Source organism: Thunnus maccoyii, chromosome 19 (assembly GCF_910596095.1).
Source record: "Thunnus maccoyii chromosome 19, fThuMac1.1, whole genome shotgun sequence".
Classification (NCBI taxonomy): Eukaryota; Metazoa; Chordata; class Actinopteri; order Scombriformes; family Scombridae; genus Thunnus; species Thunnus maccoyii.
Window position 1 is genome coordinate 8,518,852 of NC_056551.1, and position 16,282 is coordinate 8,535,133.

At 38.4% G+C, this 16,282-nt stretch overlaps 2 protein-coding genes across 4 annotated transcripts in view; one reads left to right on the forward strand and one right to left on the reverse strand.

Annotated features, from left to right (window-relative positions):
* Positions 1 to 798: 798 nt before the first annotated feature.
* LOC121885605 (stomatin-like protein 2, mitochondrial) lies at positions 799 to 6,947 on the reverse strand. Of its 2 annotated transcripts, none has more exons than XM_042395234.1 (10): positions 6,926 to 6,947; positions 4,251 to 4,403; positions 3,867 to 3,966; positions 3,679 to 3,737; positions 3,445 to 3,546; positions 3,198 to 3,332; positions 2,803 to 2,947; positions 2,515 to 2,594; positions 2,272 to 2,400; positions 799 to 2,157 (listed from the first exon to the last, which is right to left on the reverse strand). In XM_042395234.1, the coding sequence occupies exons 2-10, from the start codon at positions 4,332 to 4,334 to the stop codon at positions 2,053 to 2,055; spliced, it is 939 nt and encodes a 312-aa protein (XP_042251168.1). In that variant the 5' UTR covers positions 4,335 to 4,403; positions 6,926 to 6,947; the 3' UTR covers positions 799 to 2,052. The 2 variants fall into 2 exon arrangements, with proteins under 2 accessions (XP_042251168.1, XP_042251169.1); XM_042395235.1 differs by lacking the exon at positions 6,926 to 6,947 and adding an exon at positions 5,306 to 5,475.
* Positions 6,948 to 7,095: 148 nt separating this feature from the next.
* LOC121885601 (protein unc-13 homolog B-like) overlaps positions 7,096 to 16,282 on the forward strand; it is a 70,480-nt gene continuing 61,293 nt past the window's right edge. For both annotated transcript variants that reach the window (XM_042395223.1, XM_042395224.1), the window contains exon 1: positions 7,096 to 7,370. In XM_042395223.1, the coding sequence (XP_042251157.1) occupies positions 7,349 to 7,370 (22 nt within the window). In that variant the 5' untranslated portion in view covers positions 7,096 to 7,348. The remainder of the gene's footprint in view (positions 7,371 to 16,282) is intronic.

Genomic DNA, 16,282 nt, shown 5'->3' on the forward strand with positions numbered 1-16,282 from the left:
CTTCCATTGGGAATCAGAAAAGCTACATCAGTGTCCTCTAAAATATATTCTTAAAAACGAATTTTTATAAAATGGCATTTAATTAAGAGTGTTTTCTTTTTGTTTCGTTTTATGTTTTATTCATTTATTAATTCTTCGGATTTTTATTCATTGTCTTTGATCTGTTTCTATTTCTTGATTGCATTGAATTTATTCTAATTTGTAGTTGCATTGTGTTTATCTGTATTTATGTCTGTGAAACATTTTGTAAACTTGTTTTTGAAAAATGCAATATAAATAAAGTTTATTATTATTTATGAAATCTAATAATTGAGTGAGATGCAATAAAATACAATGAAAACTGGGTCCATACCGTCTGTAAGACATAGTGGAGGGATCAAACACCCATAACACAGAGGGCGAAATAAAGATGTCTCACTCTGTCACTACTTCAAGGAACCAAAAATAATTCTGTAGAATTTCATCTTGTGGAAAGTGCAGATTATCTGCTGGTAAATTAATCAATCCTATTTCAAGTCTGTCTTATTATGGTAACAGTTATGCCTGTTTGGCTCTATCATATGATGCAGAAAATTCCTGAAGAGTTTCTAAAAATGCGTTTAACTACATTTGGGGAATTTTGGAACTGTCAAATGTTGTTATGAAATCCAATGCTGCTGAATTTGTTTCTCCCCTTCATTCCCCCTTGGATCAACCATAGACTGTATGGGATTAACCCAACTACTTTGTACCATATTGCTACTGATTTAAAATCGTAGTGGCACATTTTGAAATAAAACCGTTCAAACACAGACCTACTTAAACAATTCAACAATGTTCTTTATTTTATGCTAATTTAACATTGCAGAACCGCAACAGAAAACTAAAACATGGAGGTGAACTTTAACATTCATTTTCCAAAATCATACTGTGAATTTTTCTTAATCAACATATTTCATATCATTACATATGAAGAAATCCACTAGTTTCTCTTTTGCACCATTTTCTTTTAACATAATTGTATATTTTTAAACAAGTGTTTCACAACATCCCATTCCCCCCCCACATATACCTTCTAAAGTCTCTTGTGAGGGTCTCAAATGATAAACACTAAGATGTGCTGGTTTCATTTTGCACTATTTTCCATAAACCTGTAAGCATCAGTGGTCTTTCTTTACAGAAATCCTTGATATCTAATAAATATATCCCATAAGACATAAGAGGCGAATACATACATGAAGAGGACAGGCACACTGACTTTGTATACTATCAAGAGGGAAATATTTCTGAATTCTCAAGACTATTTCTCAAGCAATGATTGGTTTTGCTTTTCAAGGGAGATACAATAAAGTTTTAATATAACATGAGCCAAACTGTCAATTTACTACACTTTGGGAAACTTTTGACCATGCTGAGCCCTCCAGCCAGACATCACATGTAGCAACTTAAAGTTGCTGGTCCCAACGATGCTGAAGACAGTTGAACAATTGCTTCTGATTTCTGTAAACAAGCCGTTTCAAAGCAGATGGTAAACCTGAGCTAACTGAACCAAAAACAGTACCAAAACAGGTTGCAAAAAAAGGAGAAAACATTGTACACAATCTTATGTTTCACTTAAACTTATACATTTTCAAAACCTTTACATCCAATTCCATGAGGGTTTATGTGGGAATTATGCCAAGAAATCATATACTGCACAACATCCAGGGCTTATTTAATATAAATGTCTCCATTCTGTCAGCCTACCAAAGTCACTGCTATGAGTATATTTGGCTGGAGGCTGGTGTTAAATTTCCCAACCTGAAAATAACTGACCAACATAAACAATAGTCAGTGAAGATTATAAATCCTCTTACAAAAGATGTGATTTTCCCAGGACTCCCAAGGCAAGAAATCCCAAGAGTTTATAAGTTGGCAGTTTTTCCGTCTGTCCTGCTAGCGGATGTGTATGTGAGCTTCGGTCACACAGCGATGCCTTGGAGACCCGTAACTACTGTATGAAACATAAACTGCTTCTCCTGGTTCTGTGTCATTTACTGCTTTTGAGTTCATTCACGGATCCCCCCCCCCCCGTTATTGAGATGATGCTGAATGATTCTCAGGCTCTTCACTCTTCTCCTCCGCCGCTGCTGCTACTTTTGGGGCTGTCTTCGCCAGCGTACTGTAAATGGTCATAGCCTGAGGGCGGGAAAACATGATGAGTCAAGACAACAAAAGCAACAAGCCTGTTAACAATTCTATAAAACTGACCCCGCTCTGAACATGAACATATATATATAAACATATACATACCTGTGTGACCATGCTGCTAACGTCACCACTATTAGATGGCAGAAGGATGGTGTTGGACTCTTTGGCGAGTTTGGAGAAAGCAGACACGTACTGCTCGGCCACACTTAGCGAGGCTGCCGCATTTCCATTCTGCACAATGCACACAAAACAATATCAAATTGAAACACTTTCTAAAAATAAGACTGTGATCATGGTAATCCCATTAAAAAATATAGTTAGTTAAAAATATAAATAACCGTTCACCTGTTCAGTCAGAGCTTCTGACAGCATACGGATGGCCTTGGATTTTGCCTCAGCTTTGGCTAGGACTGCTTGGGCCTCACCTGAATGGAACACAGTCATGTATTAGTGATATGTACCTTGTTTCATCAGCAGTAATTTGAGTATTTTTTTAAATCATTTTTTTAGCCCCACAACCTCAACTTAAGAGCAGCAGATATTGGAGAATACAAGAGCTATCCCTCCGAGCGCAGTAGCTCGCGTTAAAAACTACAGATAAAACAACTAAATTGGGTCTGTGAATGCACCTACCAGCCGCTTTATTGATCCGCTCTGCTTTTTCACCCTCTGAGGCCAGGATCTGAGCTTGTTTACGACCCTCTGCGACGTTGATGGCTGATTCCCTCGTCCCTTCAGATTCAAGCACTGTGGCTCTCTTCTTACGCTCAGCCTCCACCTACACAGAGTGATACAACTTTTTCTGTGATTAATACGTCTCTCTAGATTGCCTGGAATCTCATTATATTAGTTAAGTGCTGAATTTCAGACTGGCTTACTGTAGTTTAAACAACAAAAGCCACACACTGATTTACAAAAATTGTATTAATTGCTGAAGACATCTAATAAGGCCTCCAGCAACTGAAATCCAAATAAAATATCCTTTGATCCCTTTTCACTGTCTCACATACTCATCATATTAACCCCACCTGCATCTGCATGGATTCTTTGACACGAGGTGGAACATGTATATCTTTAATTTCATAACGGAGGCAACGGATTCCCCACTCGTCTGAGGCTTGGTTGATGGCGTGGACGATGTTGGAGTTGAGGGACTCCCTTTCCTTGAAAATAAGTTAAAAAACAGAATTTTTTTTTTAATTACAAACTTTTCATTACAGGGATACAGAACAATGTGAGATACAGCAGTAGTAGTAGTAGTAGTAGTGTCTTTACCCTGAACACTTTGTCCAGTGTGAGTTTGCCCAGTTCTGAACGCATGGTGGTCTGTGCCAGCTGTGTGACAGCATATTCTGGATCCTCCACACCATAACTGGCCTGGGAACGAACAGAGGTGATTAAGAGACGAGAAATGCATTCATAAAACAATGATCAGAGCGTAACATAACATAAAAACAGAGAAGACAATCCCTCCATTATATAAAGCAGATCTAATTTTTACCAGCTTACCTTAAAAGGATCTAGGATCCTTAAATAAAGCACTCCATCGATCTGTAGTGTTACATTATCTGTAAAAAACAAAGGAAATTTGATCTTTTTTTTTTCCACTGTGTCACACAGGCTCAACATAATCGTCAAAAAATGATGAATGATTGATACTCATCTATACACCAGTAATGGAGAAGCCTGTTACTCACCTAAAGATACTGCAGACTGCTCTGGGACATCAATGACAATCTCTTTCAGACTTTGCACATAGCGAATTCGGTCAAGTAAAGGTATTAGGAAGTTTAAACCCTAAAAGAAGGAAAAGGGGAAAATGTTAAAGACTTGCAGCACCTTCCCATACCTGTTTGAATTTTTTTTCATACTACCGCATAAACAATATCCGATATACAATACTAAAATTGTTTTTTTTTGCTGTCTAAACACAAGCCTCTGTACACAGTCTAAAATTGGTACAATTAAAAAAGTAAATACTTCATTACAGAATGAGTAAACAAGATTACAAATCTAACAGGACACTGTTCTAGTAATTGTGCTTTTGGTTTTTTGAAATCTATTAAAACCAATGATAATACCGGCTCTAAGATCCGGTGGAAGCGACCCATCCTCTCGACCACCCAGGCTTCCTGTTGGGGCACAAACAGGACCACAGTGTTCATGGGCAGGTTGGACGCCCATCGCTGCTGCGCTGGTGTCACCCATAACCTCGGCGCCGTTCGCTGGGTTTGCTACAAACACACAGAAGTAGAAAATTTATCAATCATTCATCAATCAATCAAAATTACAAAACTGATAAAGGAATTATCTGAAGATTAGTGATCATGAATGGTTTTGTTTTGTGCAATTAATCAAATATCAGAATTGCTGCCAGTTTATTTCCCGCCAATTTTTATTTGATTTTTAGTTTGTTTGCTCGTATTCCTGCTATGGTTTCAAAAAAATGACACATATATTAAAAAAAACAAAACTCACAACCATAACAAGTCTTAACAATTAAACTATCACTCTCATATAGACAACAAATACAATTGAAATAAAGGAATAAATAAATACATACATAGCAATTCAGAATCCTCTAAAAATGTGCAAAGTTGTTGATATACACAAAATTTATATAGCATCTGCTCACTTTATATATATTGAACCGTTACTTATTTTTGGTTTGGCTGATTTATTCAACGTATTTATTTCTATTTCCATACAGCTCATCTATATGTATTCATGCAGCACATTTATATCATTATATACAGTACAAGTTTCTATTCTCACTTTACATCCATATTATATATTACTCTTCCACTTTGAATGCCTGCTTGATATGTGAATGTTATTACACACTATTAATGATTGATACTTTTAACTTCTATAAAAAGACATTCACTGAAAGCCACAAGCAGCCGTCTAACAACAGCACAGAAGCGTCCAATTTGGTCAATAATTAATCTGCGTAAAGGTTTAAAAGTACATTTTCTTAGTTCGTACGGACTAAGTGACACTTCTGTCCGGCTGAAGAGTGACAGTTCGTGGATTATTAACACACTGATGCACGCTGAATGACATGAAGGCAGTGTCTCTCTCAGCAGGTTTACACGAACTAACGAGCCGCAGATGATGTAACGCTTGAATTTACCTGCAGAAGCGCCCCGCCGGCCCGACACAGTGTCCGCAGCATCATTTAAATACAGTTGAGTGACTGTACTGAGTAGATTCAGCTCCGCAAACTGGACTCTAGCTACCAAAACTCTACACTCATGTGAGTGACCCTTACTGAGCAGGAAATGAAAGTTACATCATTGGTGCAACGCTGAGAAACTCCGCCAGCGCCGGCAACAGGAACCAGAAGGATATGGTTCCACTACTACTACTACTACTACTACTACTACTACTACTACTACTACTACTACTACTACTAATAATAATAATAATAATAATAATAATAATAATAATAATAATAATAATAATAATAATAATAATAGCAATAATTTGGTGTGAAGGCGATAAGTAAAATATGTTGTAATTTAGATATATGTTGATTTATGCTCTCTTACACACATTTGCACTACTTGCATCCTTGTTTACAGTTTACAGAAACTCTTTGACCTGTATATTGACATTGTGTGTTGTTGTCCATTTGTTATTTCTATATGTATGTATCTAGTTTTTCTCCTACTTTCTTGTGCATAATAGTCATATGATTATGTCTAGTTTTCTTTGCTCAGCTTTGTTGTCTTATTTGGCTATATGTCCATGTGTATATTCGTGAACATTGTGGTATGTAAATACAGTGTGAGCCACTAGAAACCGGAGTCAAATTCCTCATGTGTGTAAATATACTTGGCCAATAAAACTGATTCTGATTCTGATTTTAATCCATTTCATCCATCAAACGATTCGATGCATTGACTCACTAAACACACAGGGCGGTGCTGTTGAGTTTGTTTTCGTTCTACAGTTATGGCTCCTTAGAGAAAAAACATATTCAAATTTAATTAACTTTTAACCCTATTATTGTTCGGGTCCCTTGTTCTTTGTCATGGCTGATCACACTTGATTGGGGTGTACGTAGTGTGAGTCTAGATTTGTTCAGCTGGTGCACATAAAATTCCAGTGGGACTGATGTCAAATGGTGGTGATGGCCAACTAGATAGGGATAGGGCTAGAGAAATGCATTCTATTTTTTTTTTTTTTTTTTTTCTTGATTGATTGTTGATTATCGGGTGGACTCAATTTCTGTAAAGCTCATTAGTGATTAAAGGGTTAATAAACCTGACCCGACTTTACACTTTTGCAAAATCAATAAAGCAGTGGCTAATATTAGTAAGCAGTAGCAGTGACTAAAGCTTAAAATAATAAAAATCAATAGCTTAAAAGACTCAAACCATAGAAAAGGTTACAGCAATGCTACAGATAAAATACTGCAATAAAACAAAATATGTGGGGATAATGCATTGATGATAATTACAGGATAACGCAGGATAAAGAAGAACCATAAACTGAGAAATAAGTGAGAAACTAAGATATTAGTGATCAAACAAGTTGTAGATACAACTTTAGGAGGTAGGAGTAGTCAACACCTGGAAAAATAGTGAATTAGTCCCATACCTGAGAGTAACTTTAGTCTAAATTTAATTCTAAAAACACAAATTAAGTAAAAATAAAATGCTTTAAAAATAAGATATTCATTAAACAATTTGAAACGTCACTTTTACAAAGAAAAGTTTTTGGTCCATTTGAGAACCGTGTGCGTCACCTGTTTCTTCCTCCAACCTGTCCCTGTCAGTGATTGGTCAGATGTATTCAGACGGCTCCACCCTCCAGCGCGGCACTGCATTCTCATTGGACACATCAGACGCCAGTAACAGGTGCCTCGACCCCCCCACCCCCCCTTTCCCCTCCCTCCAGTGCCCTCAGGTTGTCCGTCAGTCTGAAAACCTGCGATGGGAGTTTTAATAATGGCGTGTCCGTGGCGGGGGGCTTCAGCTCTCTGCCCAAGTCCAGCATCAGAAAACAACCTGTAAACATCGACGAGGAGCTTATCAACGATTAAAAAAAAAAAAAAAAAAAAAAGTAGTTTAACGGACGCTACAATGTTACCGCACAGAAGAGGCTAAATCTCCGCGGAGAGCCTGCGCTGTAAACAAAAACTGTGTGAAACTACTGGAAGCGCTTTGCCATGTCGTTACTGTGTGTCAGAGGTAAGTCTTAGTTGTTTTTTTATCTCTTTATCCGGCTAGAAACGACAATAAGAGGTAGTTTTACACGTAAACACCGACGTATGTTGACTTAAATCTGATAAAGTCAATGAAATCTCACAGAACAGGTTTTCTCGCAGGAGACATCCTCCCTCAGGTATCCAAAAAGTAGCTAGTAACGTACATGATTTTACGTTTGCCTCTTCATTAGGTTAATGAAACACCAGAGTAGCCTAATATTTAAACTGTTTTTCCAACGAAGTGTTGCCTGTATTTTAATGGAGTCAGGAGTTCACCATACCAGCTGTTAAGGCTAACAGTATAATCACTGACCTCAGGTTTATAATGACTTTAAGATAATACAAAAACAGTAGCAATGAGTATGAGTTATTATCTGTTTAGGATTACCCCAATTCACTATTACAGATCAGTTAATTTTGTGAATTATCAATGACATCATGTTTACTGTAGTGTTCATGGAATTACAGGTTGGTGTATCTCTGATGGGTAGCTCAATTTGACTGGCAAATAGATTACTGATGAATGACATGAGCAGTGGGATACCTTTCATTAAAACCAGTACCAGTACACAAACTCAAGCACAGGCCCTACTCACGATTTTTTATCAAGGGTCCATATTGACATAAAGTATTTTTTCATTGGTAACTTTCTCTCCTCATTTACAAACAAAAATGAAATGTAAAAAAAAATAATAATTAAGTGAAACATAAAATAACAATCATTCTAGGGGCCCAAGTGACAATATAGTAATACACTTTATATCTACAGGACCTTTCAAAACAGAATTACAGTTTGCTTTACATGAACACATTTCAATACTAAAACAAGACCGAAACAAATCAGGCTGTGGTGGGTTGATACAAAAAAAAGTTAGGGAATCTGTGCCCACTGTAGCATCCTTTACAGCAGCAAAGCACATTATGTAATATCCAATTCTGTGACAACAAGACTGATGCCCAGCAATTTGGTCCAGAGCTGCCAGGAGGGCGAAAAAAACATGCTGCAAGCTCAAATTAGAGCTGTGAGCTTATTTCCTTTTAATCACATATGTATGTACATCTGTAAAGACAGAGCCAGTACCTTTTTTTTTCCAAACAGTGCTTAATATAAAGTTTGGCAAAAAATGTTAATGTAGTCATTCACAAAAGGATAAAAAAATTGTTTCTTCTTCTCTTCCACCTTTATGGTAGATAACATGACAAGTCAATAACTAAATCTTGTTATCATAATTATGCTTGTTAGAAATTACACACTCTTACATTTATCAAATAAAAGGCAATGTTAGCAGTAACTTTGATAATCACAGTGGGCTTATATCTGTCAGTCCTGTCTCTGATCTATAATATCCTTCCAAGTGGTGGTGTGATTACCATCTGTTTCCTTTGTGGCCCTGTGTCAAATTGATGCGTAAAATATCATTGAGCATTTGGGTCAAAAACTGATCTTATAATTTTTGTTGGTCAGAGGAGTTGGGATTGAAGTTTGTTTGTGTTTGCAAATTTTTGTCTTGAACCATGGTGTAGCTATATTGTTAGTGCCTCCCTCCTACCAGTACTTGTCTCTCATTCTGTCATTGTCAAAATAATTTTTTCATAACTTTTTGAATGCATTTTGTCCAATTCATATTAGACTGACTTTTCTCTTACTTTCGACTGTATTATTATTGTTAATGAAGCCGCTGATTGTGTCCCAGGTAAAGGGCATACTCCCTCAAATATCCTCTGAAAATCTAGCTTCTAGCAGGCAGGTAATATACATATAGGGCAGCCTTAGTCTGATGTATTGAATTGCTTCCACATGTTCTTATGCTTTTGGTGCCTGGCATTGAATTTTTGATGAAAACAACAGCCAGGTTATAAAGCTTCATACCTAGTCATAGACCCACCACAATTCCATTCTCCCTCCACTCATACCTGTTTACACAATCAAGCAAACACCTTCTGTCATGATCTCAAGTTTCTTCAGTGCCTTTGCAAATGTTAGCCGAGTCACTGTTGAGTTATGACTCAACACAACTCTCATCTCAAGATAGACAGAGCAGGAATCCTCCCCACTGAAGTTGCATAAAACAATCTTAAAATGATCCTGCTCAGTCATGATCCATCTGGGTTGTGTGTCTGTGCCTGTACACGCCTTCTGCCTCTGTTTCTATTTCTGAATGCTCAGGATACTTTTGTGCTGCAAACTTTTGAAAGTGGGTGTGTGAGCCTGAAAAACCTGGAACTAATACCACTGCTAACTGACCCTTATCCTGCTGCTTGTAATGAGATTAAGTTAAGATTGCAGGCTAATTTGGAGAACCAGTTAACTAGTAGCTATAGGTAGATAATAGGGTGTTTGCAAATTGTATACACAAGTAGCAAGAGGCAAACTGTCACTTGGTATACTTTTAAGCAAGTATGCCATTGTAACAGATAAAAATTGCAATGTTTAGGGTTTCCCTGAAGAAATTGTTGAACAGAGGTGGTAAGTATTGTCCCCTCCCTTCCTCTGTCTGATCATAGCCATTGAGGATACAAGTCCAGCTGGTCAGTATCTTGTGATCACTCAATTAACTGTATAGCAGCATCAGACACACCCTGACATTAGTTACTAAGTGACTGCTTCAACATTCCCCACACTCATTACTTAAAAATGCGTCTTGTGTGACGTAGCACCACTGCTTGTTTTCCCTGAAGCTTATTATATGTCATGAAAATCTAATAATTTCGTCTTACATTAGCAGAGGTGGTCTTTATTTCAAGCTGGTCAGATTGCCTTCTTTATCAAATGCTGCAAAGTATTTATATGGACTATTTGGAAGTTGTGTAATCACTAACTGTGCATCAGCCCCTTCATACGTGGCACAAAGATGCACATATTCCATTAAGGATGGAAACAGCCTGCAGCAGGAAATACAAGAACTCTGGGTGTGTGGGGACATAAAATCCAGATGAAAGTCAGTTTAAATGTATCCTTTTGAAGAAGAAAAAAATCAAGATATTTTTCTGTAAAAACTGAAAACAATAAGCCTCAGAAGAGATTCAAGCATCAATACTTCAGCTGGGAAAGAAAGAGGCTCCTGGCGGTGAAAAAGGTCACACAGAGGCAAGTCAGTCTGGTCCCACTTTCTTCCGAAAGTTCAGCCTAACGGCTCTGGTAATAAAGAGTTATTCTACTAAATGGGGCCTTTCACTATAGAGCTTGTGCACCATCTATTTATTGATTACTGTTAGAGCAATGTCAAGCTGGTAGGTGTTATGCAGCCCAAAGATAACAGGAAAAAAGGTTGCTTGGGCAGGGGTTGTGTGTGATTAGCTGATGTTGTGACTCATCCCCTGATAGCAAAGCTTGACAATGTTGCTTATTTATTGCTAGTCGAGATGCTTCATCTCCATGGTGATGTCTTTACACAACAGATAAGTGGTTGCCCTTACAAGTGGACATGTGGGTGAGACTCCTGCTGTCGATCAGGGCAGGGCTGAGTGGACACATGTATCCTAATGATGCTGCAGTATTGGAGGTGTACAGATGCTGTTTCAGACACGTGATCACCTCAGCGACAGAATACCTGGTAATATCTGAGACCAGCTGGACAGAGCTCATACACGTCCTGAAGGAAGCTTTCGTGGTTACGGTCTTAAAAGAGCTGTGTGGGCCACAGCAAGTTTTTGAAGGAAGTGGTTGTGAACTGGATTGATGGTTTCCTTTGCTGTCCATCACTGATTGTTTCTTGCTGTGTTTTGATGGAGGGCAGCTGTCAGACGATAACCTGTTCAAACTGAACAAATCGCCTGGAGGTTGTTGTTGGAATATGTGGAGGCAAAGCATAACCTAACTGTGCTGGAGGGACATTCAGACAATTAAAGCAATTAGATTTAGACAGGAGGTAAATGTGGGTTATATTGTATACGTATTCGCCTAGTGAATGCAAAGTTATCACATAAGTCTTTAATCTGTTTAAGTAATGCATTAGAGTGACATTGGACAGATACAGCATTGAAGCGGCAATCTTTATTATCAAGAGGATTGCAACTAATTATTTTCATCATCACTTATTCTTCATTTATTAGAAGTAAAGCACAACATGTAACAAAAGCCACTTTTCAAAAGCTCACTAATTAACCTCTTCCACTCCCCGAGGACGCTGGAGTCCGCGGGTGACATTACTGTCTTTCAGAGGCTGTAGCGGGCTCAGTTAAAGCTACAGTGAAGATACTTCTATCATATGAAACTAGGCAACCTAAGGAATCTATTCCAACCTTGCTAGTTTGTCGGGAAGTGGGCTAAAAAACACACCAAAGTTAGGCTAAATTTTGGTGAGGGAAAAACTGGTATGGCCATTTTCGAAGGGGTCCCTCGACTTTTCACCTCAAGATAACTGAATGAAAATGTGTTCTATGTTCATTACAGATTTATCACTAGAAAAACTTGACACATAGTGCTGAGCTGCATTTCAAATTAATCTTCAGGTTCCAAGCTTTCAGGTGATGTATACCACTTCTATGTGGCGAATACTGTTGACCCGCTGTCTTTCCCTAAACATCCCGTTTCCCTCAAAAATGAGTCTGAGGTAGGGGGACAGGAGTGAAATAAGTTAACACGCCATATCTTGTCTCTCTAAGATGTACAAAAACTGAAGTGTAAAAATGACATGTTGTGGTTTTAAAGGTTTAATGTGTAGAATTGGCCACCTAATTGAAATAAGGGGCAGCATTTCACCCAACCCCCCCTTCTCACACACACACACACACACACACACACATGCGTGTGCCACCCCACCACCATTATCACTCACTGAATATAGTGTAAAGCTTACTGTTTACAATGCATCTGTGCTATGGCGTTGTCAAGATATCAAAATGCTACAGAGACAGTGCTAAATTACAAACGAGCTGCACAGATCAGAAAGCGGTTGCACCATGGAGATGAGTTACAACATGACTCTTAGCAACAACTAAATATTTACACACATGCCCCTAGGGTAGGTGTTAATCATAAAATATCACAGACCTCACTGATGGTAAAACAGCAGTTTTTCTGCCACACAGCATCATTTTTTCATTAATTGCTGCCATTTTAAAACACAGTAATCCAGTAGAGACCAAATTTAGCAATATGATATTTCAATATGGATCCAGCTTACTACAGTGTGCTATGATGCCAAATGGCTCATGCCAGCTTACACATAGCTGGTGCAACCCAGTGCATTTCATTGGATCAGCTGATATGAACAGCTGATGTCTCTCCAGCAGCATCTGCAGCAGCAGCAGCCAGCTGCCCTAACGACGTCAGTGCAACTTTCCAAATAGGCGTTATTTGGATAAACTGACCACATATTGCTGTCTACATGGTTACTTTCTCACCTGAAAAAATATTAAAACAATAAAATGACATATTAACAGTCCTACAGCGAAAATTTCAACAGCATTCAGCCTGGTTCCACTATTATTGCCAGGGCTCAGGCCAGCGCTACTTCTTCTTCCCCTCATGTACGGTAGCTATGGGCCAGACGGGGCCGAAGCTAGCTGGTTAGCATGCTAACTTCAATACAATACATATAGGTCTTTGACATAACGTCAAAACTGTTATTTCTTCACATTCTGTTTATAATTTTAGTTAATTTTCTGGCCAGTTCTCACACATTATACCTTTTAAGCAGGGTTATGTGCAGGACTTTTTCTTGGCTCTGGATTTTGTTACTGTTGTACACAGTCAGGCTAGCCATTTCCTCGTTTTTGTGCTAAGCTAAGCTAACCAGCTGCTGGCTGCAGCCTTATATTTAACGGACAGACATGAGTTCATGAGTTGTATCAATTTTCTCCACCAGAAAACAAACAAGCATATCCCAAAATGTCAAATTATTCCTTGAAGGGATTAATTGATTATCAAAATTGCTGTGGATTTACTTTCTGTCGATCAAATGAATTGACTAATCATTGTATCAGTGATCAGTGAAATGCTATTCAGCTGCACTAAATGTAATAGGCTGGTGCTGGTGAACTGGCTCCATGCTTCCTACTATGGTACCTTGGTTTTATTGCCAGAACAGTGTCCACACAGGATGTCAAGCTTGTTTCATGCATCATTGCACCTTTTGTGCATTGATTCTTCTGTTGACATACAGTAAGATTTGTTTTACTTTCCAATTGAAAACAGTGATACAGCAGTTCTTTGTCATGACATACACTCCAGTCATTCAAGTGTTAAAGCCATGAATTAAGGACACACTAGTTACAAAACCACATTGCATTAGCTGTCACAACTGCATTAAGACCACTTGCTTGAAACCCCCTTGCTTGACTTTGGCTCTGTAGCAGAATAAATAGATGAGGAGATATAATTTTATAAAGAGTGATAGGAGGACAGAGACCCAGCAAGACTATAAACCACAGAACTGCAGGCAGAGTGGTTGAGTGTAGCGAGCAGCAGAGTAGTGGAATTATGAGAGAAAGAGGCAGAGTGAGACAGAGAGAGCGCTTAGAGATTGAGGGTGTAATCCCCTGGCCATCTGTTGCTCTCTCTCTCTCCCCCTCTTACACTGGCTCCACCTGACCAGATCCAATAGCCAGCACAGAGCGGAAGTACGCCACTGCCTGCAACAGTAGTACACTGTGGTGTCATTTCCTGTTCTTACTTTCCTGTTTTCTGTCTGACTTTCCAATGATGATTTCTTTGTATTTGGAAATTACTTTTCACTTTCACTGTCACTTTCCATTTCCACTAATAGCTTACAGTAGTATCCATGAGTGGATTTTGAATAGAGCTGCATATGTAATACAAAAAAAGAGAAAAAAGAAAATACTATGATATTGACTCTTGCGATTTTTGCACTTTTGTAAAAATAAATTCATCCTTCTAAAAAGGTATACCTCTGTTGCAGGTATTTTAGCAAATGATTATTAAGTTATAAAGATCATAAAGTTATTAAGTTAATGATTATATTGATTATTCCGCCAATTAAACCTCCACAGTCACTGCTTCAAGTGAAGAAAATCCCTCCACGACGACACCAAGTTCCCCAAATGAGCCAAACACTCAGATAAACAGACCTCCAAACTAACTGTCAGGAGGGAAACTGATGACAAAAAAGGAAAATAACAACATCAAATCTCTGTCTCGAAGCACATAAAACAACAGGCAGGAGTCCCGGTTTGAACTAATATCACGGAAAGTGAGCAGGAGTCGAGAAAAGAAGCATCACCGACTCTCCATGCTGAAGTTCCCTGCCAGAGAGGCTCCTTGCCCCAGTGTGCACCGCACAGGCAGACCCCCAGTGACACTTTTTTTTTTTTTTTTTCATGTCTGTGACATATTCTACAAATATAGACATTGAAACTATAGTGAAAGGTGTAATGTTGCTGGTATGATGTCAATATGACTGTCAACAGATCGTTTTCACTGTCTATTTTTACTGAGAACCACGTGCATCACATGGGAAAAAAATAGGCGAGACACCAAATCTCTAGCCTGTGTAGCCCACATGAGCCGTGTGGCTGCTCTAACCTGTTAACACGGGCGCCGAATGAAAAGCAAAAGGTTCGGCGACGCACACCTCAACACTGTACCTGAATGCCTCTTGTGTAGATATTTTATTACATGCCTATTTTGGTACATTTACCTGCCAGTGTGGCAGATAGCCTTCCGAGATTTACTCACCAGATGGAAAATCTACCCGCGTTTGGAACTTGGCGGGTGTTAATTTTGGACCCTGATAACAAGTTGCAGTCATGTTCAGAAGAAAATGAGCACAGTGGAAAAAAGAAGAGGGGGGAAAAAACAGTAGGCTGATAGGATAACTGGTCCTGCAAAATAGTTAACTAAATGGCCTCTAAAGCCATAGAGGGCCCAGGACAGAAAATGATAAGCATCAGTTTCCACCATAATGGCCCCCTGGTTTATTGCCCTCTGGTCTGTGTATCACAGTCCTAAATAACATCATGCAAATTAGGACATAAGGCCACTGTGCCAGCTCATTTGCTCCAGTGACAAAGAGATACGCCCATGGCTGAAAAGCCTTAGTAGAAGGCCAAAGAAAAAAAAAATCACACTTCTGGTTTCTCTCCACATTTCCACTGCTCCCTTTCCGCCTCACACTGAGGTATGTACAAGACAGGAAACTCAAAGTTCCTTTTTTCCCCATTGTTATCTTAAAATCACAAATGGTAACATCCGGTGTGTGGAATTCCATTTAGACGTGTTCTTAAATTGACTTTATATATTCATTTTCTTATATACAAATAGGCAAGAACTGTAGCTTGTTTTGGTTTAGTTCTTATAATAAAGAATGTTATTTCAAACATAAGGGAACAAAAAAAAAAATTCTTCTCCTGCATAGTTGTTTTAATGTGCACAGAGAGAAGACGAGGGATGTTACATGAAAATATGAAAGCGTCATTTGTGCTTCCATCATCCCATTCTGCCCATCTGCCATCTCAGGCTCCAGAGGTTTAGTTGGTTATATGCCTGAACACATAACACTGCCACAGCAATCACAATTAATCCCCTCCAAAGCACTTCAGAATCCCATAAATGTTATTGTATAGATGGATCAAGGGGCTAAACATGGACAGTCTAAAAATAAAACAAAAAAACACCATTTTCCCCCCTTTTTAAATAATTCTTTTAGAGGTTTTCAGAAATGGCTGCAGACATTTTGTATTTTTTTTTGTTATCTTAATCTGCCCCAGTTCACATTTGCCATTGTTTACCAGCTGTTGTGGTTTGTGATACAGCTGTCAAGGCTTATGCCTCTTGATAACATTAAATTTACAATCAGATAAAAGGTATTTGTCAGCTCTGATAAAGGTGTCAAGCTTAAGTAACTTATTTTACACTTGTATAATTGTTTAATTACACTTGGGGGTCTGACTCAATGCAAATATTATGTCTTAATAACGTGACCACAAATAATC